The sequence below is a fragment of the Vulpes lagopus genome, chromosome 3, assembly GCF_018345385.1.
Source record: "Vulpes lagopus strain Blue_001 chromosome 3, ASM1834538v1, whole genome shotgun sequence".
In the NCBI taxonomy this organism is placed as follows: Eukaryota; Metazoa; Chordata; class Mammalia; order Carnivora; family Canidae; genus Vulpes; species Vulpes lagopus.
The window spans coordinates 123,292,675-123,319,722 of record NC_054826.1 but is presented as its reverse complement, the minus strand read 5'-3'; the positions used below and the strand labels follow the sequence as shown (position 1 = coordinate 123,319,722).

Genomic DNA, 27,048 nt, shown 5'->3' with positions numbered 1-27,048 from the left:
AGTACAACATCAGATACTAAAAGACAGCAACTGAACCCCAACACCCAAAGTAACCCTGTGAGACTGACCTCACCAAATCCTTGTTCTTAATTAATTAGTTCCTTAACTATTAAGCACCCATAGATCCTTAGGAATGCTTTCAGGCTAGGTCCTAGAAAGGCCTCTGACACAGCCTCTAGGACGATGTGCATGAGCCTTTCTGTCCATCAATCAACTATGCTTTCTGGTATTAATATCTAAATATCTTAATCCCCAGACCGTATTGTCTGTTGTTTAGGACCTTTATCATTTGATAGGAACACCAGGAACTAAAGTTATCACCCATTATCAGAATATTTTCCAGAATTCTCTCTAGCTTGTTGTTTGTGTCTTTGTTTTGGGCGTGAATTCTTGTTCAAATCTCCAGCCAGCGTTAAAGTGTAACTTCTGTTACATAAAAAAAAAAAGAAAAAAGCTTCTAAATTGACTGCATCTATAGACAAACACCGTAAGTCAGTAGTTTTTAAATTTTAGGGGGAGAGGGGAGTGGTATGTGACAGATGGCCTTTATTAATCTAATTAAAAATGTCTTCCCAAGGAAAATGTTGGTGTACACGTACATATATCCATATACAACAGACGCAGTAATATACAAATGCCAGGGATTTTATGAACCCTTATCTATTGAAAAACAGCTAGATTTAAACACATTAAAATTTTAATTTATTTTCCACTTGGAAGGGGCAGTAAGGAAGAGCAGTTTTAAATAACCTCTCCTTCAGGAATGCATTTGTGGTGGCGATATATTACACAAACAGATTGTATAGTTTGGGCATCCTATACTTTCTTTTCTTTTCTTTTTTTTTTTTTTAAGTAAACTAATTTGCTATAGTGCAATCATTCCCTGCTTGCATTCAACCAAATATTTAACGACTGTTATTACCTTCCTTCCTAAGAAAATGAGATGTGCATTTGCATTATGTTCTTGCAAAAGCATTTGCAGGCCCAAAGTGATTGGCAAGCAATACAATTACCTTTGCATGGCTAGACAGTCCGCCTTTGCATTAAAAATGGACTGCACCTGTTCCATGCATGACGGCAACTCCCTTCGCTTGGACACGGCCGTGCTTAATTTATCTATAGATCCATAGTAGCCATCGACTCCTGCCCTCCTTTCCCTACAAATCTGATATTTTAAGTGCACCTGTTTCGTGGGGCTTTAAAAGGTGTTTGGACACATTCCTAGAAACCAGTGTGAGAGTTTGTGAGAGCTTTCCTATAACCAGCTCCTGTTTAGAATAGGACCTGGGAGACTGGTCAGTCTCCTAGGTCGGTGCTGTCACGAATGTAAACAAAGATAACATGTGCAGGGTGGTGTCCCATAGAAGAGCCTATTCGTCCCTGAGCCACCAGCATCAGCGTCACCTGGTACTTGTTAGAAATTGGAATTCTTAGACCAGCCCCCAATTCCCATCCAGACTTACGAAGTCAGAAGCTCTGGGCTGGGCATGGGGCCCAGCCATCTGTGTTATAACGAGCCCTCAGGTGACCCTGCATGCACGCTGAAATTTGACCACTGTCTGCTGCAGCAGTTCAATGCAGATGGTGAAGCCAAGGCTCCCTGTAGGTTCTTTCTATCTGAAGGGTGATGACACTATTCTCCAACCCACAGGGGCATTATGAGGGCGAGATGGGATAATGAGTGCGGGATGCTTAGACCAGGGACTGAACACGTAGGACTCATTCTATGAATGTGAGGACCAGTACTGTCTAGCTTTCTCCATCACCAATAGCTTAGGAGGAGAAACAGCATTTTGTGAAAGTGGCAGCCCATCAACTGGCTTCATTTCATACCATGAACAAGGACAGCCCTATGGGTCTCTTGGTTTTAGAGAATTCATGAAAATAGATTATACCCTCTCCATCATTCCCTCCGAAATGTGCGGGTACAGCACTCGGTGAGAACGGGCACTCCCTGCATCCTGTGGTTTATAATAGTGGGAATTCTTAGTTTCCTTTCTCAGCCAAGCACCCCTCTCCTGCCGTCCGCTGGGCCTCTGAACCTTGCAGGCCCCTGAAGGAGCCTCGGACCTTCTAGACACTGGGGCTTGCATCGTCTATTCCCTTTGCCTGGAATGCTTTCCCCCCCTCTCTACCTGGCTAAGGCTTTGAGATTTCCGAGGTGCCTGGACAGGTAGTCTCACCTCTTCTGCTAGCACCTCCTATCCACACCACAGTTTTACACTTATGTGCATTTATGCACATGGCTTTGTGACCACACAGCCCCCTCCCTGCAAAGCTCCCTGATGGCAGGTTTAGTGATGGACGTACTTGCCCGTCTGTGCCCTAGTGTAGTTGTTGGAGGACTGTAAGCATTTCAGTAGCAGAGAAATAGTACTCAGCATTCAGTTGCTTTGAGCTTCTCAAAATGAGGATACTGGATCACATCTTCTCTTTGGTTCTGTCTCCAATGTGGGATGTCCAAGTCCCAAAGTAATTTGCCACAGCCAAGCATGGTACAGGGTTTACCCTGCTGAACAAAGGCAAACAAACGTCAGGGCCTGTTCTTTCCTCACTCCTGGGAGCTGTTGGTACAAATAGACTTGATATGGAGGTGTGCAGCTGGCCATGACGTCTAAGAACCGCAGCTGGTGAAAGAAGAGGCCACTTTTCCAGCCAGAGCCTCAGCTCAGCCCTCCTGGTCCACATGGGCATGCGTGGGAACACCCCCAAAGTCTAGGCCAGGCTCAGCTCCTCAGTATTCACAGAAGAGCAGTCATAGATGGGATCCCTGTCTAACAAATATGTGGATGGAGGCATGACTTCCCATTTTTAAATATATATTAATGTGTAGTTAAAATACTAATATTTGGTTCACACCCAGATCACTTTCTGTAACCACGATGTCCAGCACATTGCTCATGGCTTTGCACCCAGCACCTCACTGCATCTTCTTCGAGGTGGCCACTTCCTAGTCCCTCTCCCCATTTTGCAGATGAGTACGTGATGCTCAGATAGCTTAAGTGATGAGCCCCCGGCTCACAGCTGCTGGTTGGTGAGGCTGTGACCGGATGGCCACGTGGTTCCTGCCTCACTTGGCTCTTGAATGATGACCTGCTTCTGGAGGAGGATATTGGGAGAGTAAGCGTTCCCAGCCCAGGCACAACAGCATGGAAGAGTGGGGCCGAAGCAGAGGCTGTTTTGTCACGGCTGTAGGACTAAGCTCTGTGGTTCGGGACCCAGGCTATATATTTGTCACTCTCCCCCTATTTCCTCCGATCTGTTCCAAATCCTGTTGGCAGAGGCTGGCCCTGCCTTCTGACCCCCAACAGACACTATCTTTTAATGTTGCAAATTCTGGGAGCACAGCTCAGGGTGCTGCGCACCTCAGTGTCTTGGATTAGGGGTTTTATGCTGCTTGACGAGCCCTCTCGTGAACTGTGGCCCTCTTGGATCAAAATGAAAACAGCTGAAAGTGATTCCTCCCAACCTCCTTGGCATGTGAAATCCTGTCACATTTTTAAGGATAATGGTACTTGGGGTCTAGCCAGTCATGTCTGAAAAGCTCTGAGAAGCACTCCACAGGGTTCTCCAGCAAACCAGTGTCACAGCCATGTGTGTGCGTGCGTGTGCGTGTGTTTCCAGTACTATCCTCTGGTCCCATACGCTTGGCTTATATGTGGGTCCGCTCTCCTCCCGAAGCCTGCTGGCTCCCTTTGGTAACCAGAGTCCTGTTTCTGTTAGAACCCCACTCCATTCACTGGGGGGGCTCACTGGTCCTTTGCCAGAGTCCTAAATCATCTATGAACTCCGTGGGGAGATCTCAGGGAAGGTTATCAATAACAACCACCATCCTGCGGAAAACCTGCACTTGGAAACGCACGCTTTTATAGTCCATACGTCCTGCGATCCTTCGAGAAGCCTGTGACCTGTACAGGCTACATATGATCCTCATGAAACACATTGTAATGCTTAGGTATTGTGAGTTAGCTTCCCGTGATTACATGGCTATAAGCTTCTCTTCCTGGCTGCTTCACTCAAGGTATACCAAGAAACTTCTGGAAAAGCCCAGGATATTTTCTGCTTCCTATGAAGTCCCTTCTCTCTGGAATGACTATATGGATGGTGTCAATGGAGCCTCAGTCATAATGTGGGGCTTGCTTGGCCTGGATATACTTTATGAAAATTTACATGCAGGCACCTGTATGTACATACATGTGTACACAGGAGTACAAATACATTGCATAGATGTGCAAACACACACCACTACACACTGTATATGCCAGTCTGCACATGCACGCAGTTATACACCTGGGCAGGGCATACACGTGCACACACACACGTGTGCTGGCATGCACATGGTACCACACCCACAATCCACCCGCCTGCATTCACACAGAGCACCCACGTATACAAACACACGTGTGATCTTGCACACACACATGCTCACACATGTGTAATTAGAGATATTTTCCTACACTTATCACGAAGGAGTGGCACCTGGAATTACCAAATTTAATACCATAGCGTGAAAGACTGTAGGGGAACAGTTCTGGAATCGTTTGGGTTGTCTGGCTCGCCTCAAGTCATTCAGCTACACCGCGTCCCGAAACTGCGACAATCTGTCCCCTACCCTTTATCAATCCTGTATTTTAAGCAGATGATTATTTCCCCCCAGGTGAAGATCTGTGGTTGGGTTGAACACAAACACTGACCCTCCTGTCTGTCCAGGCCACTTAAACCGACCTCCTCTTTGCATTTCTGCTCCCCCTCCTGAAAGCCGGGGAGGGGGCGCCTGGTGCCCAGCACACCACGACGTCCTGGGCCAACCTCGGGCCCCTGCCTAATTTTCTCGGGCTGACGGACAGCTGTTGTCTCCAACCTCCTTAACCAATGTGAAAACTATCCTCGGTTCCTGTGTTTTGGATCTTGTGACCAGACTAACTTCACCATTGCAGGGGTTGGTGTGTCTGCATGGGGAAATGCACTAATATGGATGTTTTTCTTTGTGTGTGCACCCTTGCAGTGTTGTTTACCAGGATGGATTTTATGGTGCAGACATTTATGTAAGTATTCATTAACGTGCATGCTACCCCTGTTTCCTCCCGGAGTCATTCTGTTTACAAGTTTGCTACAAGTTTCCTCTTCCTGGTCTGTGAGCAAGAGTCCCGACAGCCATCGTGGCTGGTGTTGGGTGGCATTAACTCCAGAAGTTAACCTCAGAAGACATGCAAACGCGCCCTTAAATGATGGCATTTGTCTCACGTCAAATTTAACATTCTCTAGCCCTATATAAAAAAAAAGCCTCTAAAGTTTTCAGTGTGGTTTCAGCATAATATTTAGGATAACAGCTGTAGTTACCAGCTGCAGAGGGTTAAAAGATATTTTCATGGCTTCTTTTCTTGATGTTTTCCGAAAAAGACATTTGTTCATGGTGATAGCTCTAGAAAGAACCCCTCCCGCTCCCTCTGGGTGATTTTAGCAGGAAACATTTCTAACAAAATAACTGCCAACTTGGCCACACAATCCTTTAGTCCTCCTTGTTCCTTCCATCTCCCCCCCCCCAACCATTACCTGACTTAAAATTGTTTGTTAAATTTAGAATTGTTTATTAAATGGTACCACTTTATTAGGCTTTTCACTTTCAGAAAAGAGTAGGATGGTTCTCATTATGGGGACCATAATTAAACTTACCTAAATGGATCTAGAGGCACTTACTCTCTCCTATTATGATATTAGCTACAATGTTAGGAGAATAAGCTGGAATACACACAATTTAAAATAGATGGGCAAGGTCCGGGGCCATTTTTTTAAATCCTACGCTTTTTTTTTTTTTTTTGTATTACAAGTGACCTCAAATAAGTTCACTGGAATCATATTTGTTGTCTTATAGACTAGATAACAAAGAAAAATAAAACCGTATTTCTGACCAAATTGATATCATTTACTAGAAAATGAGAAAGACACTATTTATTTAATTTTCTTCCTTTTGAATTTCAAATAATTACAATTTTGAAACATAGTATTAATCTCCATCAATGATGCATGTAGTTGAGTTCTATCATTGCATCAAATACATTTATTATAATCTATGGATTAGTGGGTTTTTTTCATAATAAAATGAACAAACAACCTACACCCACTGAGCAACCAATTTCTTATTTTTTTGTGTGGCTTAATGCATGGCTCCAAATATTCTCTTTAAAAACTTTTTTTTTTTTCAACGCATACCATTTTAGACAGAGAGACAGTGTGAGGCTGGGCAGGCTGGAGATCCATCAACATCCTTAGAAACCCAAGAAACCCAACATCAGTCTATACCCAACCGCCAGTGTAGCCTCTGGATAGAGCATATCTAAGCTTAGGGCTTTTTTTCTTTTTTATTTGGAATATGGGGAGAAGAGAAGGGATGAAAAATGAGGGGGGGAAAAGACAATCGACCAAAAAAAACCCCCAAAATACAAAAAAAAATCTCTATCAACACCTACCAGTGGTGTTGACGGGGGAGGACACATTCATAAGCCTAGCTAAAAACAAAAATATATTAGCTATTGTTTCTTGAATGGCCTCCTCCCTGTGCCTCAGTTTCCTCCTTTGTAAACTGACAGCCATTTATTGAATTATTAATTTGTGCTGTCCTATGGATATTTCCAGTGGGTGTCTTCTCCTGCCTTCTAGATACTTGAGTAGCAGGAAGGAGGAGCTGCCCGAAGGCAGAGTCTGGAGGATCCTAGACATGGGGAAAGAATGCACAACTAGGAGAGGTGGGCAGATGTGACTATACTAGTGGCGCTGGAGACCTCAAATGAAAATCCGTGAGAACAAAGCAAATGGGGGGCACAGAGACACTCAGAAGGGAGCAAATGCGCCAGGTGGGAAGAGAGAGTCCATTCAGTGAGGAGAGCTACCCAAAAAAGCCCCTTCGGGCTGTAAGCTCCTTTAGCGGCTTTCGTGCCCATGAACCCACCACATCTGGGCACAGAGCCTGTGGGGTGTGGTGGTGCAGCCCCCGAAGGTGTCGGGGGTTATGGCAGGACACAGCGGTTCTTGTTTCACCAATGCTGTGCTCCCCGGAGTCAAGGTTTAGAAAACTGTTTCTCCCATGCTTTGCAAGTCGCTCTTCGAGGCCGATAAATGTCTATATCATTTTCCCCGCTGTTCATATTATATTAAGATTTTTCAGGGGGAGGTTTCAAATGGGCAGTCAGGGGACAGAGGGAGCTACTGAGATTCGAACTCGGTGCCCTGCTTCGTGGCACTTGTTTGGATTCTCTTTCCAAGAAAGGAGCTCAGACCTTGCAGAGCTTCCTGAGTGTTTTGCTCTGTGTAAACTGGCAGTTTTGGAATATTCCTGCCCCGGGTAGGGGGGCACAGTGTCTGAGGGGCACAGTGACTAGACCTCCCATGACGGCAGCGAAATGGGCTCATAGGTGACCTCGCATTGATTTTGGGGAAAGAAAGAATTCAAATATTTCCTGCACTTGCAAGTTTATGGAGCAGGATTGGTCTTGGCTCGAAGTATGTTCCATGCTTGAATGGGATCTTTCAAGCTGCCACCCCTGCCTCCCTTGCGGTAGTGGTGTGACTGGAACTGTCCCCAGTGCGCCATTTCTTAAAGAAATGAAGGTTCAAAGGAAAGCATGCAAAGGTCTCTTTTATTTAAAGGAAGTGTTTGGCTTGCTCCTTCAAGCTTGTTAAAAATCATGCACAGTAAATAGCGTTAGGGCAATCCTGAGAGGTCCTGGGACATGTGTTAGACACACAGGTCACCTCTAATGGGCTTAAACATCCCGTTTTAAGTTTGCTGGGTGCCCTAGCGAGCTTCTGCTTTGATTACTTCTAAGGATGGCACCAGCAGGCTGGCCTCTAGTGCTTCCCACTCCGTTGCCGTCCACCCTTGGAAGCTGCCAGAGCACATGCACCAGACCATGGCCTCCTCTTTGCACCTGTTTTCTCACCCCTTGTCTCTGTCCTGCAAGGTCTTTCCATCCCACCCACGTCTTGTTGAGCATTTCTCAGTCCCAGTGGAGCATGTGGGATTTGAAAGACCTGCAGGACCCCTGCACCTGGCCAGCCCTCTGCCTCCGGTATAGAATGAGCTCCTTCTTAAATGTTTCAAAGAAGCTAGGATTGTGGAGAGAGGGAGACGTGGTCAGAGATGCCCTGAAATTGCAAGAGGGCTTCGATTGGTTATGGGATGCTGTGAGCTAGGAGCTAAGGCCAAAACCAGGGAAGTTCATTTGAGCTGTGGGCACAGAAAAAGCATCCTATTCAGGGGCCCAGTCCTATAGGAGGAGCTTGGACCCTGGCCACAGGGGTTACGCTCAGGCCCAGTGAGGATGGCCACTCATCTGAGAGGATGTAGTGAGTTTCCAAGTCAGGAAGGACAGTATAAAAGAGAGTCCTTTCCACCCGAGGACATGCTACACACACACACACACACACACACTCTCTCTCTCTCTCTCTCTCTCTCTCTCTCTCTCTCACTCTCTCTCTCTCTTCTATTTCAAAAGAACGAAATTCAGCTTATATAACTAGCCTATCAAATCTATAAGTTAGCCATGGTTGCTTAGTGATACACATTTAAATGATTTATTTTCCATGAAAAAGTGAGTCAAGGTGAATAAATAAATAATAGCAGTAATGATCCATGGGATGGACAACCTTTTTGAAAGTTGAAGTGGAAGGACTAAGTGCCCTGGGCCTACAGAGCAATCCGTTCTATTTACGGGTGAAGCTATGGATCTCACGAGACCAGAATTGGCCACAGAGCTAAAAGTAAGTGTGGCTTAGCTGCATTTAGCCAGACGTTTGTCTTCCCCCAGCTCAGGGAGCTATCCAAGGGTATGGCGTTTGATCAAAACATAACCATTGAACATGGAAATAAAGACATGACAATTGAGCTGTTTCAAAAGGAGGTACTAACTCAGTGGAAAGTGGAGCAAGATAGTGGAGCAATGGGCAGAAGAGAAGAGGAGAAAGGTGGGGAGAGAGGAGACCGAGAAAGAGAGAAACACTGATGTACGATAGAAATGTTCCCTTTTCATGAGAAAGCCCTAAGCTTTCCAGCAGTCCAAGCAGCCATGAGGCTGCCTGGCTGGTATGTCTCCGTGAGATTCCAATGCATGTTTACATTATTCTTAAATTCCATGTTATAGCAAGTTCCTGGTTGACACCTTGGCTAAAACACAATTATTTCTGAATTCATGTCCTTTTGGCATCCATGGATCTTAAAACAAAGAGGTATCCTCATTTCACTAATGTAAATGTGTAACTGAAGCACACAACTTCTCCAAATAAAACACCAAGTCCTTATTCCCGGGACCACGCTTTCCGTGAGAGCCAGCTGCAAGTGGCGGTAGGCAAGTGGGCAGTAGTCAGCCCACCAAGGGGTTCAGCGTTTCCTATGTGGCACAAGATGCTCAACCTTTACTCCCTCGCTTCCCCCTCTCAGCCCTGGGTGGGCAGGAATTTCCTCCACCCATTACCTCCACTTCTGTTTTCAGTGGAGGAAACTTTTTTCTTCAGAGAAGAGATAAAATGCTTTGCCCAAAAATAAATAAATAAATAAATAAATAAATAAATAAATAAATAATAATTAATTAATTAATTAATTAAAAAAAAAAAAAAAGAAAGAAATGCTTTGTCCAGAAACATTCATTGACCCTGGGGCCTGAGCCCATGTGATCTGGCTCCAGTCACACCGAGTAATGCTGTCGCCCTCACTGAACCACACTCTGAGAAATGCAGTGAAAGGAAAGGAGGAAGATGAGAAATAAGATAATGAGGTGGGCAGGTCACAGGAAACAGTATCTCTACTTGAAACTTTCAAATAAGCAATAGGAGAGAGAGAGAGAAGAACCTAGAATTTGGACAGGCATAGGTCCACAGGCTTACATTCACTAAATCTAAGGCCAAGTAAAGATTAAGATATAGAGGATGTAGATGATATAGACATAGATGATCTATAGATATAGATGATATAGATCCATAAACACACACCTTTATAAGGCAGGTCCCTAAATCTCGCGGCTTTCCATCACCTTAATGTCTGCCCTGGACCTAGAAAAATTCACTCTAAACTGGAACCACTCATGTGAAAGATTAGGCTCGCCCACCCCAAAAAAATGCTCACATCCAAAAATTGCATCCCAGTCTGTCCGAGGGGTTCTACTTGAGATCATGTTGGTGTTGGACTTGAACGAAGTCATGACGTGCCCACGATATATTCCCAGCAGCTTCTCTAGACACGTGGCACGTGCACATAGGTTTTCCAGTCACATGTAATAAAAGGAACTTTGGCAGCTTCAACATGATTCACTAAGTCACGAGATTCAGTTGCGTGCTCTGTTGTTCTTTGACACTAAATTTTAAAAACCAAGGTATTGATACAGCTAGAGTTGCTGTGTACTGTCAACTGCCTCAGTAATTAGGCACCAAAGCTAAATCCTCAGGTATTCCAGAGAATTCTAATCATGGGATAAAGAGAGAAATTTGAAGGAGTTAACCTGAGCTGTTACATTATGCTTAGGATGATAAGAAGCCATGAAAGTATCCTTTTTTCTTCTTTGAAAATAAGTACAAGTTATAACACAAATACGATCAGTAAGGTTTGACTCTCCCCCACCCCCCCCCCCACCACCACCCTCACCTTCCTGATACTCTGGGTTACAGAGATCTGCAGCTAAAACCTGCTGTTGTTTTTGGTTTGATGGGTCAGTCTCAGGTCTTTGTGAAGTAAGGGAAGCAAACTTGTACATGAATTGCTCTGGAATTTCTGTCTGACTTATGCATTTTCTTTTATTTATTTCATTTTTGCATTGAAAACATTACATTTCTGTTTCCTTATAGAGTAGTGTATCAAGAGCCTGTGTATGGCAATAAATTGCTGCAGGTATGAAATCCCGACTGGTGGAAAAACTCATCACTATGATTGTGGGTTTGCTGTGAAATCCTACTAACAAGACAATTCTGGGGAGGGGATATGTTCTCTAACATAGAAGACGAAAGACTTAACTGAATTTTCCAGTTTCGATGTGAATGTTTCTGGAATAGAGATACACACCCTCAGATTTCCCCTGTTGACTAGATCTTGAGTGTATCAAAATGGAGGTCTGACTTGGCTGTAAATTTGCTGGCTTAAAATGTATCTAGACTCAATTAATATAAATTCAGCACAAGACCTTGCAAGGTTTCATCGTGTCAACTGTCTGGGTAATTGTGGTAGGTTCCTGGAGTCAACTGGAATGGTCAAACAAAAATCGTATTCATCCAGCATTGAGGGTCAGCCCAGCCAACATGACTTTCCCTGATTTCATTGTAGCTTCTTATAAATTTATTTCACACCTATTGCTATAGCTCTCAACCCTATTACTCACTACTGAAGCAACCCCCAAATGAACTAATTTGTAGGAAGAAAAAAGAGTAACACGTCCAGTGGAGTGTAGCTGGCCGAGTCTCCCAATATGGTCTGTAGCCAACGTGAAAACTGTCAAACAAAATGAAGGAAGAATGTAAAACTAAGGATGATCAGTGGGAGTTTTATTACATGGATTTCCCTGTAACATGCAATTCCCATTTTTGTTCTGTATTAGTCAATTAAGAAAGTACATTCTTTTTTTAACCACGAGAATTAAGTTTTAATGAGAAATCTAGTGTGAAAAGGGGGTACTTGGATCTAGGAGAGAACAAAATAATTCAAATTCCCAAGATCAACTTTTATTTTTACGTTTCAGGAAAACTGATTTTCATTGCCACACTTCAAAGAGAGCCGAATGTATGCCGATGAATTAGGGAGCGATTACTCAAGTGTTTCATTTTGCAAATATTCTTATAAAGGTTGTTTTAGTTATATATATATAGTTATGTATATATTCCAATCCACCTTGCAGATTGCACAAAGTGAGATCCTTGGGTCTTCTCAGAAAATGGAAAGGCTTCTGCCTAGAATTAAGCCCATTGCTACTTTATACAGTTAAGCTGAAGAGAAACACACACCGAGCCCTTCCCGTTGCCACATCCCCACCAGCACATAAACGTTTTGCCTCTCTTCCTAAGTCATTTGGATATTAGAATATCTTTTTCCAAAAGTGTGCTCTAAAGTAAAACCGGATTTTTTTTTTTTTTTTTTTTGGTCAAATGACTCTGACTCTGAGATGCCCTGAGCATCTATAGCACTTGTCAATATTGTTTTAGGAAGTTCCACAGATGGAGGAACCCAGTCCATTTCTTTTACTTTGGCATTTCCCAAACCTATATGGTCATGGAAAGGTTTCCTTTCCTACCACTATTAGCACCCCCAAGAAATGCAATGTTGAAAACGCTTTGTTGGAGCGCCATTAGGGGTCCTTAATCAATAACCTCTGCCCCAACCTCCAGAGGTCTCACTAGCAAAGGAAATGTCTCACACAATGAGTCGAGATCTTTGTGGCGGCTTCTGGTGATGGGGGCAGAGGGGGAAATCCATAACGGCCATTTAAAATGTATATTTTATATAAGGTCTCATTTATAGCTTGCTGCCCAGTATGTGAAAAAATGAACCATGCTGTGCTTGCCGTTCAGTTTGGTTGTGGGAGAAATCTCATTGTCAAGGGTACATTTTTGTCCTAAGGTCAGGAAGACTGGCTTCAGCATGAACATGGTTTGGTGCCAGCAAATGGAGGTGAGCGCTCCTTTTTCAGACATTAGCACAGAACCTTGCAGAAGCTCTGGCTATGCTCAGCGAGCTGCAAAATATGGAGCAATAAAATTGATTAGAGTCACCTGTTAGAAAGGCAAATTAAAGCAATTTGTATTTTTTGATCATTTTACAGTGTATGCACACATACACAGAGTTAATACACAACTCTGTTATTCCCCTAATATGGATTTCATACAGAAGAAAGATAGCAAAAGGAGACAATGCAGTATATAGGTGTGCTGGTATCAAGCCACCTGAACCTTTTCCTTGTCCACTTATAACTTATCTGAGGGATCATATACACCTGGACTGTTAAATACGGAAGCCACCAGCCCCATGTGGCCCTTGACATGTAAATTCAAATTAACCAAATTAAAAATTCAGTTTGTTTTACCAGCCATATTTCAAGTGTTCAATAGTCACTTAGGACCGGTGACTACTGTATTGCACAGCACAGATGAGAACATTGCCATCCCCACCAACAGGCCTACTGGACAGGAAGGAGACCACTGTTCAAGGTCAGAATCTCTCCATTGGCTCCACAGACTTCAGCACACTATGACCTTGAGTCTTAAGTAGGGAATGCTCGGAAACAGATTCCTAAATATCCAAGACGAGTGTCAGGGCATTGGCCATTCATGCCTGTCTCATGTAGAAACACACCCTCATTTTGTCTAAATGGCCAAGTCATATGAAAATAATGGAGAGGATGGGTCCTTCCCAAAGTGTCACAGACAAGCACGTCTGTTGTGCACGAGAATCCCAGTTGCACACACATCCATTTTAGGATCATACAATAAATATCGACTGGCAGTCAGCGAGGTTCATTTTAGTTATCTGTTCTTTGCACCACAGCTGTTCTTTCCACTTATCAAACTTGCTACCCAGTTTCACTGGTGGAAACTATCGCGAAAGCTGGGGACACATACAGAGTTCAAACATAGAGGGCTTGTAAGGGGAGGGGGGCCGTTGCTAGAAATCTTTGCTAGAACCAAATCCACAGTCCCCAAATCATGATTGATTTACGTGGCACTTGATGCAAATACCTTTGCAATGGCTTTTGCTCTTTATTCTGGGAGAGAAAAAAACACACATTTTTTTCACTGTTTAATATACACACCTGCACACCTGTGTCTTTCCAGACACATCATGAAAGCCGAGGAGATGGACAAGCAGATAAAAAGAATGACTCCAGAAATCTGATGACCTAATTTCCCCCCAACCCATCATTCTGTATCTTGAGCTTGGTGCTGGTGTGACAACCGCTTTGGTTTTACAACTCCTCAGCACATTTAATGAGTTTCCCCGTTCTTAATTAGAGAACATGGTGTTTGGAACACCAGGTGGTGTCTGGCTAAGACCTCATTTTTTTTAAACTTCCACATTATTTTTCAAGGGAGAATTTTTTTTTTTTAATACTGGCTCCAAATGATTGGTGATTATCTGTCAGGATGTCTTGAATGGTGCCTTCTCCAGAGCTGATCCAAAGAACACATTTCTTTAAGGACAAACTAGATTTTTGAATTGCTATGTGAGTGGTGGCAGATTTGTTTTGGAAGTTAGCTATTGCTAGAAGAGGGTAGAAATAGATTATTGAGACCACCTTGTTTACACGTTGAAAGATGCTCTCTGTAGCATTTGTCTCCTTGTCTTACCTCTTGGTTGTCCCCTACACACAAAGCTAAGCGTAACGTACCCCCTCACTCCTGATTTTGTTGCTAGATCCCTTCTGACATACGAGTGACTCTGCTGTTGGGGGTGGGGGCGGTCCTCTAACACATCAGTCTGTTCCAAGTTGCCCCTTTGTGGTAAGGGTGAAAACCATTCCTTCAGAGGATTACGGGACTGTGAATTCTAATTAGAACCCGAGTGGTCCCCACGTTATCAGTAGAGACTGGATCCTGTTTGTTAATTGTGCTGAGATCATTCGACAGTGGTTGATGTATCGCTGTGGTCTGCTGAGCAAGAAGCTCAGTTATTTTCACAGTTTGATAATCAATGCTCCACTGAACACAATTCCTTTCGAATATGACCATTTGCTTGTCCTCTGCTTAATTGAACAATTGCAATAACTGGTACATGCAACTAAATGTTAATTATTTTTTTCAGGTTTTTTTTCCTCTCTTAATGATTTTATTTACAAATTAGAAAGCTTTATCATATTTTCCACACCAAACAAATTCCCTATCTGAACCAGTGTGATATCTTTAGCGGAAAAGACAGAATTTTTAACAACTGTTCACCATTCTGTGTTTTTTAAATAATTATGCCACATTTAGGAAGCTAAATGCAGTCTTCTTTAATTGCTTCAGTGGTTGAACAGCTACATATGCAAGAGATTACTAATAAACTTTCAATCAAAGTGTTATTTTTTTTAGTAAATATAAATGTAAGACAGGAGGGCCTTAGCTCAACCTATATTGGATTTTTAAGGAAGTGATCAAGGATTGTTTGAATAAAGTGTAAGTTAGTAGCTAAGAAGTAAAGGTAAAGCAAAATTATTTTTGAAAATCTGGAAAGTTCAGCAAAGTATAAAGAGTGTTTAGAGAATTCCCCCGTAATCCTTCCCACCCAACACGATCACCATTAACCATTTAGGTACATCTCTTTAGAAGGGTACCTGGGTTCTTCTTTTGGGAAATGCTTACACCTGCTAACCTTTAACATCCAGCTGGGGTTGGTATCCAAGCCCCTGTCTCTCCAGTGTGTTTTGTACTTCTGCTTTGGTACTAAGCTTTCATTAACCTCCACGTTAGACTGGTAGATGTGGGTTACTGCTGTTCTGGTGTGGTCTCACAGTTCGGGCGCCCCTGAGTTGGGCTCCTCTGCATTCCTAAGTCAGATTTCTCCTTGCGTTTCAGGGTGGTTATGCTGCATACCGCTACGCCCAGCCAACCCCTGCCACTGCCGCTGCCTACAGTGACAGGTAAGAGTCTCCCTTCTCCTGCTTGACAACTACCTTGAAACGAACTAGCTGGTGGGAGACGAGATGCTCGTCTGGTTCTGGTGCCAGTGCATGACTGCTGGGGAGGCAGCACCCCATAATCAGGTCCCATGGTGAAGGTAAACGGTGCCACGGAGAGGGAGGATGAACGATCAAGCCTAGAACCTCCTAAACTCTCGCCCCACTCTGCTAAAACACAAAATGCTATGTTTTTTGTAAGTACAGCTGCTTTTCAGATCTCTCAATCCCTGTGACAGCACACCTTGCATGCACACACATACAGTCCCTGTACAGCCTTGCCACGGTCTTCTGTGTAAGAAGCAGCCACTGTTTCAGCTAACTCATAGGAAGAACACCTAAGAAGATGATCCTGCAGGGTTTCCTCAACTGCGAGCACCCCCTTTCCCTTTCTTATGACTTTTATACACCCAGTAGAGCATTCCCTCCATTGCCTTTTTAAAAACCCAACACAAAGGAATGGGGGAGATGTATCTGGCTTTCCTATGGAGATTCACTCTTTGCAGCAGTGCCCAGTGTCCGATCCTACTAAGATAAACCGACATGTATTCGTAATGCGCACCACATGTTAAGACTGGCAGTGGCAGGGGACAGAGCGGGTCTAAGAAATGCAGAAGTCAGAACGGATGGCGGGGGTGGGGCTGGGGGGGTGGAGGAGCTTCATTACCCATTACCCAGGCTTGACAGATGACTCGGTTTCTGAAATGGCAAGCCACAGCTATTTTTGTGTAGGTGCCTTGAAAAAAACAAAGTGTGCGTTTCCATATTGAATGCAACTCGTTGGCTCTGTTTTCTGAGGACATAAATGTGAATGTTCAGATGCTCTGCATGCACAAATGTCATTGAGGGTGCTTATTTTTGGTAATGACTCCTTTAATTTAAAAATACGTCTCATGAATAAAACAGTAATGGTAACAATTTGCATGTGTGGCTGAGGCATGCTGGGTCAGACAGGTAAGCAGGCGATGTACTTGACCCCCGAATGGGAAGTGTCAGCAGCCACTGGTTCTCCTTCCTACCTGGCCTGTTGTGACTTAGCTCCTCTCTCGGTTTGCTGTGGTGTGCTTCCTCTGCGGCTCCATTTCATTTCTCACGAGATGTGTCGTTAGCTTGATGTAGCTGCAGATTTCTTCCGAGGTGTCATAAAGCAAAATAAACTCCTGGACCCTAAAAGCTGCACTTTGAATACCCCATGCCTACACTCGTAACAAATGGCTCTTTGGCGAGATAGAAGTGAGATCTGCTATTTGGTTGTATGTAGGTGTTATTATTGTTTTCGTATCAGCAGCCCTAATGAGTTCTCAAGGCTGGAGTGAGCCTCCAAAGAAATCCAAACAATTGTTAAGATGCAGTTCTAAACACATAAATTATCCAGTTACCCAATATCCACTTGCCAAGACTCGAAACATGTTTTATGGACGTTACTATCTTCAGTACACTTTGACACCAGATTAGGAAAGAGAGAGTCAATAAAGCTCATAAAACTGACGGCAATCTTGAAATCCTGGAGCTCATTCTACAAATGAAGAGTCTTAATGCTATTAAACTCTGCACACTGAAAATTCACAAAGTACCAATTGTAATGTGGTTCATCTACAACCCTTAATTATTTTTATGAAAATATCTCTAGATGCTAAATTCTCAAACACCCACTTTGTGTATAATTATAATCATAGTAACTTTAGCCTGCCGTATAATTATAAGAATCTTAAACGGATTTATTTCTTTGGATTTTTATCTTCTCAATATAAGTGCATCTTCCCCCAAGTTGAAAAAAGGTTAATTATAAAAGATATAATTTAAATTGCTTTCTTCAATAAGACCCATCTAGATACTTTTAAAATAATAAACAATATTTAATGCTGTCCTTAAATAGAATTACTGGAGAATCTGGCCATCTCCACTGGCATTTGTTTGAAAATTAACTTAGAGTGTTGCTGCATTGAGTGGGGGGCACCCTATACAAGTACGTGTATAAAACCTGTTATTTTAACATTATTGAGATTTCTCGTTGGCAACGTGTCCTTCTGAAAATTGCCTTCATTCTTGGATTGGTAAATCTTGAATGACTCTACAATTCCCACGTTAGTGTAATCGTTTCAGTGGAAGAAACCAAGTAAATATACTCTTGTCCATGTAATTGGCCTCTTGCTGTTCATGAAAGAAATTTGCATATTGGGTCTTCTTGGTTGCTGTGCAAATTGATTACTAGCCCTATTCATTATAAGCAAGACACTTGCCACATATGGGATTATTGCATTGAGGTATGTGCAGTAATAGGCAAATTACCAGAAAACAATCTTTAAAATGATATTTCTGGTTCAGTTTGTAAAGCGTAGTTATGACATGGTGGTATCTCCTTATGTTTCCAGTCAGCAGGTGAAGAGAAGGAAGACCCTTCCCCTGATAGAAGACATGTATTTGGGGAAAATGTGGAACTATTAGGATAGCTTTTGAAATCTTGATGAAAGATACCAAGTTTCTAGAATTTATCTAGGGCAGTTGTGTAATAATTTATTTTCACGTCATCACAGCGTAGTATCAACAGGGACAGATTCTCAGTTCCTCTCATCTAGAAGACAGGCAGGAATGACAAAGAGAAAAAACTTAACCCAAAGCAACTCCTTCAGACTAGGAAGCGAAATCAGCAGGAATTGACAGCGTTTTGGTAATGCTCACTGGTTGTCAACTTGATGAAAAGAGAAACCGCAACTAATTTTACTTGTAATCATGAGATTCACTCTTCAGGCATGTGGAAAACAAAAGAAGTCTGATGTCCCCAGTTGGTAGAATTTTACCTTTTATCAGCACAAATTAAGCCCTCATCAAATTAAAGATTCAGGGACCTTTGGAAAATATTGAACTCCAGTAACCTCAGGACGGTCCAGAAGGTCCTTGATGGGCACCTTGCAACTCCCTGCCCATCATCTTCTTGGTTAAATGATCACATGCTGATTATCTGGGAGCACCCTGAGAGTTTCTGACTGCTGACCTCCAGAATGAAGACCATCTGGTGTGGGCAGAGATTTCCCCAAAAGAAAGAGACCTGTCTGGACTAGGTAATTTGATAGTCTCACTGACAGATTTAAGGGGAATAGGCAAATATCTCTCCTTGGCATTTAGGAAATGCGTGGTAAGCACTTGACTTCACCAAATCTTCATTTTAATCTCACCTTGACTTAGGGAAACCTAACTGTCCAAACTCTCAAGGGGGATTGTTTTCTGAGCTTGAACCAAGCAAAGCATGGCAGTGGGGCCGACGGTCATCTGGTCATTGCATGCCACTCGGTGTTGCTGATGTGTCCGTGATGCGTTCTGGATTTGACAGGTCCACCATCACATTAGCTCGATGAATGGCTTGCTTGAATTAAGCCTGGGGCAGGCTTCTCTTTATGGACTGGCTCTTGGTTTCGTTGTGTTTTATGACTTGGTTGTTGATGCATCTGTGAGCAGCCAAACCAGGAGGTGGGGCGGGTGGGAGGGGACATTCCTTGTTCAGTGACTTGTGCCACAAATGTTTGGGGATGTATGTACGATGTGTATAGAGCTTTGATGAAAATGTTCTCTCTCCAGAAAGGCAGACATTTGTCATGCTTGTCCTGCTTGCTAAACATTCTAACATCTCCTAACAATGAGTGCATGAGAATGTCCCCCACATTAGGGCAGAAGGGAACCAGATTCCAGCAGCTAGAGAGAAAGCAAAGTGGGGTGGTTCACTCAGAAATTTCATAATGATCCCGTTGCACTGACAGTTACCAGGGGCCATTTCGTCTTTCACATAGAACATGCATTTCCTTTAAAGATCCCCAAAAGTCAGGAGCTTTGGACATAAAGTCATAGCCCAAGCTGCACAGGTGCCCCTAGACTGAGCAAAAGAGACAACAAGATTTTGTTTTGTTTTATTTTCTTTTTTTTTTTTTGAGATTGTAACGTTTCATTGAAAACATAGTCTTAGACCGTGTCATATAAAATTGCTATTTTGTGTGACAAAAATGATAGGCAGTTTCATAGCTCAACTTAATAGAAACCCAGTTAAGATGCCGTAATATCTATTATCTTGCTCTCTGCATTTGAAATACATATACATACTCGTGTGTGTGTTGTGTGTATATACATATATGCTAAAATAAACACTGGCACACAAGCACACACACACACACATACACACCTGTGCCTTAAGCCTTCACAAAGAACTCATAGGAATATCTAGTAAATCTTAATACGAGGAGGTCTAGTCCAGGTGGTGACAAGCCCACATGCTAGAACATTTGTCAAATGTGATAGTCCTAACCTATGACTAAACGTTGCTATTTCAGAGAGAAATAGATTGAGTAGTTCTTTCTTAAAACTCAGTAGGCATAAGTAGGCATGTGTTTGAGGTCATGGAGAATTCTGTCTGCCCCTATTTAAATTTATGGAGGTGACAGCGATAGAAACATACATATGTACATACATAGATGGGCGAATGAATAGATGTGTGGGTGCATGAATGGAAAAGAAAGAGAGAAGAACAAAGAGGGAGGAAGAAGAAGGAGCGAGGGAGAAGGAAGGAGGAAGATACACACATGGACAGATAGGGAAAGAACCTCTCTTTACCCTCATAATATTTCATCATAAGCGTGACTACAGGATATAGAACTAAATTGTTATGTAAAACCTTAGTTTGATCTAAAAGTAAAAGAATTTGTGTTGATTTCTATTTAGTGTAGGTACTCCCTATGTATTTTAGGACTTTTTACCTCTTAGACTCAGATTAAACAATACAGAAATGTCATCATGACAAGAAGGCTAATAATTGCATTTAAAATGATGTAGCGTTTTATTTGGAGTCCTTATCAAATGATATAGACTAAAAGTTAAGGGCTTGTCAGCTTATAAAATACAAGAGGAGCATCTTGAATGGGACATTTCATTTACCATTAGAGGTTTTCTTTCTTTTTTTTTTTTTTCTAAGGTTTTGTTGTTGTGGCTGTTGTTTTTGTAGAAAGGTTAATTTAAAAAATATTGTTGTACTTCAGGGACTTAACGGTTTTACTTTTTCTTGGGTGGAATACAGAAAGCTTCATCGGTGGATAATGCAGGTCCCTTAATGAGGGGAGACAATGCAAAGCAAACAAAGGAGGGAATTACCATTGTTTTCCTCAGCCCTGTTACCTGAAGCGAGTTCGATAAGGGTTGAAACTGTTCCTGGTTAAGAATCAGCAGCAAGCCCCTGCACTCATTCTTTGTAATGTGCACAGAGAGGGATCGACAGATCTTATCCCGGGGCTTTGTTTTAAGCACTGTCTCCCAAGACCAGTTTGAGACCTGGTGACTGCCTGGGATGACATATTTACTGGGTGGCCGGGACAGGTGTACAGGGGCAACATAATGTGAGTGAGTGTTTCAGCTCCCTGGGCTTGGGAACAGTCAGGCTTTAGCCATGCTTCTTTCTCAGATGCCATTACAAAGAGTTTTCTTTTATGAAACAATAATGACAGAGAATGGTCATTAAAAAGACTTAAAAAAAAAAAGAAAAGAAAAGAAGTCTCCAAGCTCAGCATGGAGCCGAATGTGGGGCTTGAACTTAATCTGAGATCAAGACCTGAGCTGAGATCAAGAGTTGGACACTTAACCAGCTGAGCCACCCAGGCACCCCTGTTTTTTTTTTTCCACTTTTCATTCAGTTTTCTTTTTAGTGCTTTTATTTGGCAAAACAAATGCTGCAACTTTAGAGTAGCCTTCCTCTTACATTTCATTTATGTTTTCAACTTTTTTTTCTCTGAGAAATCCCCTGTAGAAAAATAGAATGAGCTGATTTTAAGCCTGGGTGATGCCAAGGGTGGTTTTCGGATGAGTAAGGAACTGAGGGCTCAGCCCATGGAGGCTCAGAGTGGACAGAAGTGTATCCGTGCCCCAGCATCTCTCAGCTGAGACAAAGATCCAGAGTCAGAAGGAAACCAGTTTAGATTCCGATTCTCACCTTTGAGTCAAAACACAGCAGCAAACAGCAGTTCCTTTTTGGTACCTTTGTTGACACTGCCTTTTTCAAGTTGTTCTTGACTTTAGCTCTTTATCTTTTCTGCTAATTTCACATGCCCTGATGAATTCTCCTAGGTTCTGCAATGTAAGAAAAGACACTCTGTCAACTTGTAATAGAAATGTAGCAGAAATGAGTCATTAATGCCTTTATTTACATCCTATACCCCAGTGCCTAGAAAAGTATGTCCAGCTTTGTTAGAATGCCAGGCTGGAAAAAAAAATATATATGTATATAGTATATTCTTATTTTATTTATATTGTTCTTTTTGGTTTAAAGTTCACTTTCTTAACTGATACATTTGGAGTTGTTTTGTTTTGTTTTGTTTTGTTATTGGCAAGTCAGGGTCCCCTCAGGAAGAGAGAGTGAAGTTAATTATTCCAGGCATCTTTAGGGTAACTAGAAAGAGTTTCCCATTACAAGGCACACACACCAGACAAAAATAAATTTCTTCAGTAAAACTTGGCAGTATATATGACAATGCCCCTGTTAACATGTTCATTAGACAGAAATGGAGGACTTTATTATTTGCATGATTTACTAAGACTTCTTGAAGTTTGATGTAGTAGGTGAGTAATCTTTGACTCAAATCATCATCTCTGTAAGGACAATGACAACACAATTACGATAATCACAATACTAACGATGGTGATATGCACTGTGCTGAGCGCTTTACAAACACAGTGCCATGGACCTGTCACACCAGCGCTATACGGTGATGTTGCCCTTCCATTTTACTGATTGGGAAGGTGCTCAGGAGAATTGAGCAAGTTTTTTAGCTCAGCCTGAAAGCTGAAGTCTGTGCCCTTAATCACGAGGCTCTATTGCATCTTATTGGACCAATCTTAAGAAGTAATTTCTTTGCATTCCATCACTTCATCTGTTATGGGTGTATTGATTCCACCTTCCAGGGTATTTGGGAAGTATTGAGACAATGGCTGTGAAAGATTTGGCATGTAAAGGGCACTACATAAAGTGTTCATGTTTTCTATTTTCATGTATTCTCATAAGAGCTTTAAATCTGGATGGCAAGAAGGAGCTTTGAAGAAACCAAAAATATCTAGGTTATATTAATTCCACCTGAATCCCTGAAATTCAGAGGTTTGAATCTGTTATTTCCTTAACAGATTCTGGAGTCAAAGAATTTAGGAAGAACAGTGACCAAATCTACTCGAGTATGGGGTAGACAAGCCTTTTAAAACTTAATAGGTAGGACTATATGCAAATTAATTATTTTTAATCCTATGAGTTCCAGGAATAATTTGTTTTGTTTCCCTTTGTTTTTGTTTTGTTACAGACAAACCTACTTGGGGGTAGGGGGGAGGTAAGCCCTTCAGTTTATCAGTTCTTTGGTGGTTAGATTTTGATATGTCAGCTTTCCTTAAATTAAGCAGTCCTGGAGTATTATCCCTGCCACCTTTTTTTTTTTTTTTTTTTCCTTTTCACCACGTAGATTTCTATTTTGAAGTCACTTATTTTCGGTAGTGTCTCTGAGTCAGGTACTATGTAGAACATTGGAACAAACAACTTGATGAGATTAGTATAGTGAGGGTGACCCTAGAAATGATTATCCAGAATGCAACACTTGAGACAGGGAAAGGATGCAATGTTATTAATAATGAGTCCAGGACAACAGGCTTCAACTGGACTGTCCCAGAATGAGCAGAACATGTGTGCTCATCCCAGGTAGATTCTCCAAATGTCTTGGGAAGTCTGATGATTGGAATATGTATCTAATATCCATTAGTCCAGGTCCTGCACTGTCTCTGCCTCCTTATGCTATTGATAATAAAGTCAGGACAAGATATGTTTGCAGCCTCAAATAGTCATAACTAAGACATGACTTAGTGATGAAAAAGTTGAATTTCCTGCTCTCAAATCCACGAATAATTTATCTATTTTGCCTATGGATCAAATAGTTCCCATTAGGCATTCACCAAAAAAAATACAATAACTAAAGATATTTATATTTTCTGCCAACCTGCTGTGCAGATCGATAATGATTATATTTGGTAACAATTGAGAGGGCTCTGCAATCATGAAGGAGAGGATGTATAGCTCTTGATAGTAGCATCAATATGATTTTCCAAACTCCTGTTTATGGACACAAAGCTTTCAGTGCTGAAAAGAAACATGGCTGTTACTAATAGATTTCCCAGAGTTTCTCTTATTTTTAATTTACAGATATGCACACACACATACACATTAAAAGTGCTCAAATTTTTGTTTCGAGAACTAATTGCCTCTGGTCCATAATCTATAATGGCTTCTTAACTGTTATGCACTATTGGATGAACATGTATGTAATTGAAGCCGTTAAAAAAAGGAACCAAGACTGTAATAGTCAACAGACTGGACCAACAAGGAGTTGGGGAGACATTAAAGGAAATTCCAAACCCAGTAGACCATAGCTGTCACAGCCATGTGGGTAGACACTTTTGCCACTGACAAGACAAGATGTAACAACTCCTTTGGTCATGTCATGGCCTAATTACACACTTCTCGGGTTGCAGATCATTGACTTGATAGGCCACAAAGAAGCAAATAAAACCTATCCTTTAAGTAGCACCATCAGGGCCCTTCAGCTGTGAAGGGTTTCCAGGCAGGTGAGAAAGCCTGATACTTTCTAGAGGCAGGTCAGAAGCCTCCTATGAGAAGGCACACACAGAGGCCTCTGGAGGAGCCATTTCCACTGGAGATACAGAGGTTCCCTCATGGAAGGCAGCATCTCAAAGAGAAGAGAATGACACACAATATAATAGTGTGTGAATGTGACAAACAGTGAACACGGTCCCCTTCTTTGCCTTTTTTTTTTTTTTTTGTCACTGCATAATTCACTATAGACCATCTTTTGGGGTAAGAGGTAACTTTTCATTAAAAATTTCTAGTATTTCCTTTAAAGTTATCAAAAGAAATTCTGACCCTGTATCTATGAAGAGAAGCTTAAATTCTTTCCCAGTAGAATTGATTTCTATTTAAATGTGGCATCTACGTTATTCCCGTACCTGTGTGCAGTATGTGCATATGAACAGTCATTGGAAGAAATAAATGACTTCTCGTGATTTTTCTCCCTGGCATGAATCACAGTGATTGATTCCTCTGGAATCAAATTCTCCTCAAAACCATAGTGTGTTTCATATTTAATTAACACAGGAAAACATTAGGAGTAGGGGCCACTATAAGGAATCAGAGAGAAGGTAGTTTGGAGGCAAAAGCTTGAGGGAATCTCCATAAGGAGTAACTAACTCGCCAGTTTTGTCATTATACCTGGGCTTATTCTTGTCTCATTAGGATGTATTGAATGTTCAAATAGATCAGTAGAGTGTCGGGGAGATGAGACATAATCAAAGCTAAACACCCCTTTCCCTTAATTATCCTAATCACTTTAATTGAAATGCTTTGGTTCTGAGATTATAGAAATACACCAAACATCTGATAACCTGGATTAGCACTTCCCACTGCATTTACAGGCATGGAATCCCTTTAAAAGGAAAACCATGATTGTTGGATGCGTCCACCATGCCCTTAATCCCCAACTCTGTTCATGGTCCACTTTTGTAATTTGAGACTTTAGACTGCATTAAAAGATGAGGGGCTTATTTCCTCACCACGTCTGCATAGGTTAGAAGATGACAGGCTACTTCTAGTTAGTGGACTATGAGCTCAGGTGGTGGGGATGGGGGCATGTTAAATGTGTGTCTGGGACAATGTCATCTCCACAGCTTCCCCAGAATGATGGATTGTTTCTCTGCTATTTTTTGTATTCTTTCCTTCAACTTCTCTATCTCAAAATGAATGACAGGTAATGAGTGATTGCCTTAGTCTGTCCTGAAATCTCAAGATTGGGGTGGGTCATTGTAAGGGTCCTGAGAGCCTTGCTTTGCTCTGCAAACATGATTCCCAGACCAACCGAGTTGGCCTCCCCAGAAGCTTGTGAGAAATGCAGAATTGCAAGCCCACCCCAGCCTTGTTGTATCAGAATCTACACCTCAAGACCGCCAGGGTGGGTGTGTATGACATCTGAGAAGCACCACCATAGATGGCAAGATTCAATCCTACCCCGATCCGCAGTAAATAATGTTGACAGTCCACAAACTTTGCAGGATATAGGACAATCTGTCTTAGTAAGTTGTTGGTTTCTAGTCATCTCCCTACTTTCCCTTTCTCAGTGAGAGAGTAAGAACCATCCGTGGTTGAGGGTCCCTTGCCATCCATCCTGTGGGAACTCTCCCCCTCAGCTAATCTAGGGCTACCATCGATCATTTTCTTTACCCCAAAGATTTATGGGTAATGAGACTGATTACATGTTAAAATTTTCTCACCCATTGCATGATGGACTCACGCTAACGTAAAACGTAACCTTGGAAAACTCCCATCGGATTTGTCTTACCTTTCCTGAGCCTCGCTCTTTGATCTGCTAAATGAATACCATAATACCAATTCCAATCAGAAAGAGATGAAGGTGAACATTACTTTATAAACTAAAGGAGGTGGCAACAATCCACGGGGTTCTCAATAACTCAGCTGTTTGTTAACAGATTTAGAGCATATGGTATTATTTGAAAACACTGTATACAGGCAAGAGCAAGCAAATAAGATTAAACCCACTTACAAGTGTGAGTCATGTTTACAATAGGCAATCTCCAGGACCCCCATAACACAAACAGTCTGGGGACCTGCACCTTGCTCAGGTGCCCACAACCTGTAATTGGTCTGGTCAGAATTTGAGGCAAAGTCTTGTATACCTACTTTGATGCATGCATTACCAAATCTTTGCTGTTCATCTGTAGAATATGATCAGAGATTTAGATTTAGGCTAAAATTATTTACTATAGAGATAATACAGGCAAACTAACTGAGCCTATTTGATCCCCAACTGCCTCGTCTTTAAAGTGGGGCTCATGAGTGATGCCTGCCCTATTGGGTTGTTATTGAAACTAAGGTGGTCATGAACAGAAAGCTCCTGACACTCAGGATAATATTATTACCATTATTATTATTAACATCACTAAACTATGGGCATATTTTGTTTTGCTCCTGTGGAAGTAGGTTTTCTGGCTTAGAATAAGTTTTTGACCATAGACGGAGTGTTTTGTTTTGTTTTTAAATCTTGACTTCCATTCTAGAAATATAAAAATAGGGATACTTGAAATGTGCTATTAAAATACAATTTAAGTGTTCTCACCACCCACAAAGAAAGGTAACTGTATGAAGTGATGGATGTGTTAATTAGCTTGATTGTGGTGATCATTTCACAGTGTATATGTATATTATCATCACTTCATACACCTCTAAAAAAGCACATTGTGCAACCCAGTTGTATTCAATTTTTATTTGTTGGCCATACCTCAGTAAAACTGAGAGAAAAATAGTTTGGGCAAAAAAAAAAAAATCTGAAGGAGGAAGCAA

The 27,048-nt window shown here is 42.0% G+C and overlaps 1 protein-coding gene across 8 annotated transcripts in view; it reads left to right on the top strand.

The window, feature by feature from the left end:
* RBFOX1 (RNA binding fox-1 homolog 1) overlaps positions 1 to 27,048 on the top strand; it is a 1,434,482-nt gene that overhangs the window by 1,381,005 nt on the left and 26,429 nt on the right. For 5 of the 8 annotated variants that reach the window (XM_041748022.1, XM_041748021.1, XM_041748016.1 and 2 more), the window contains 2 exons: positions 10,831 to 10,873; positions 15,520 to 15,584. In XM_041748022.1, the coding sequence (XP_041603956.1) occupies positions 10,831 to 10,873; positions 15,520 to 15,584 (108 nt within the window). Of the gene's footprint in view, positions 1 to 5,005; positions 5,046 to 10,830; positions 10,874 to 15,519; positions 15,585 to 27,048 lie in introns of all 8 variants that reach the window. The other 3 variants (XM_041748018.1, XM_041748015.1, XM_041748020.1) reach the window with 1 other exon arrangement.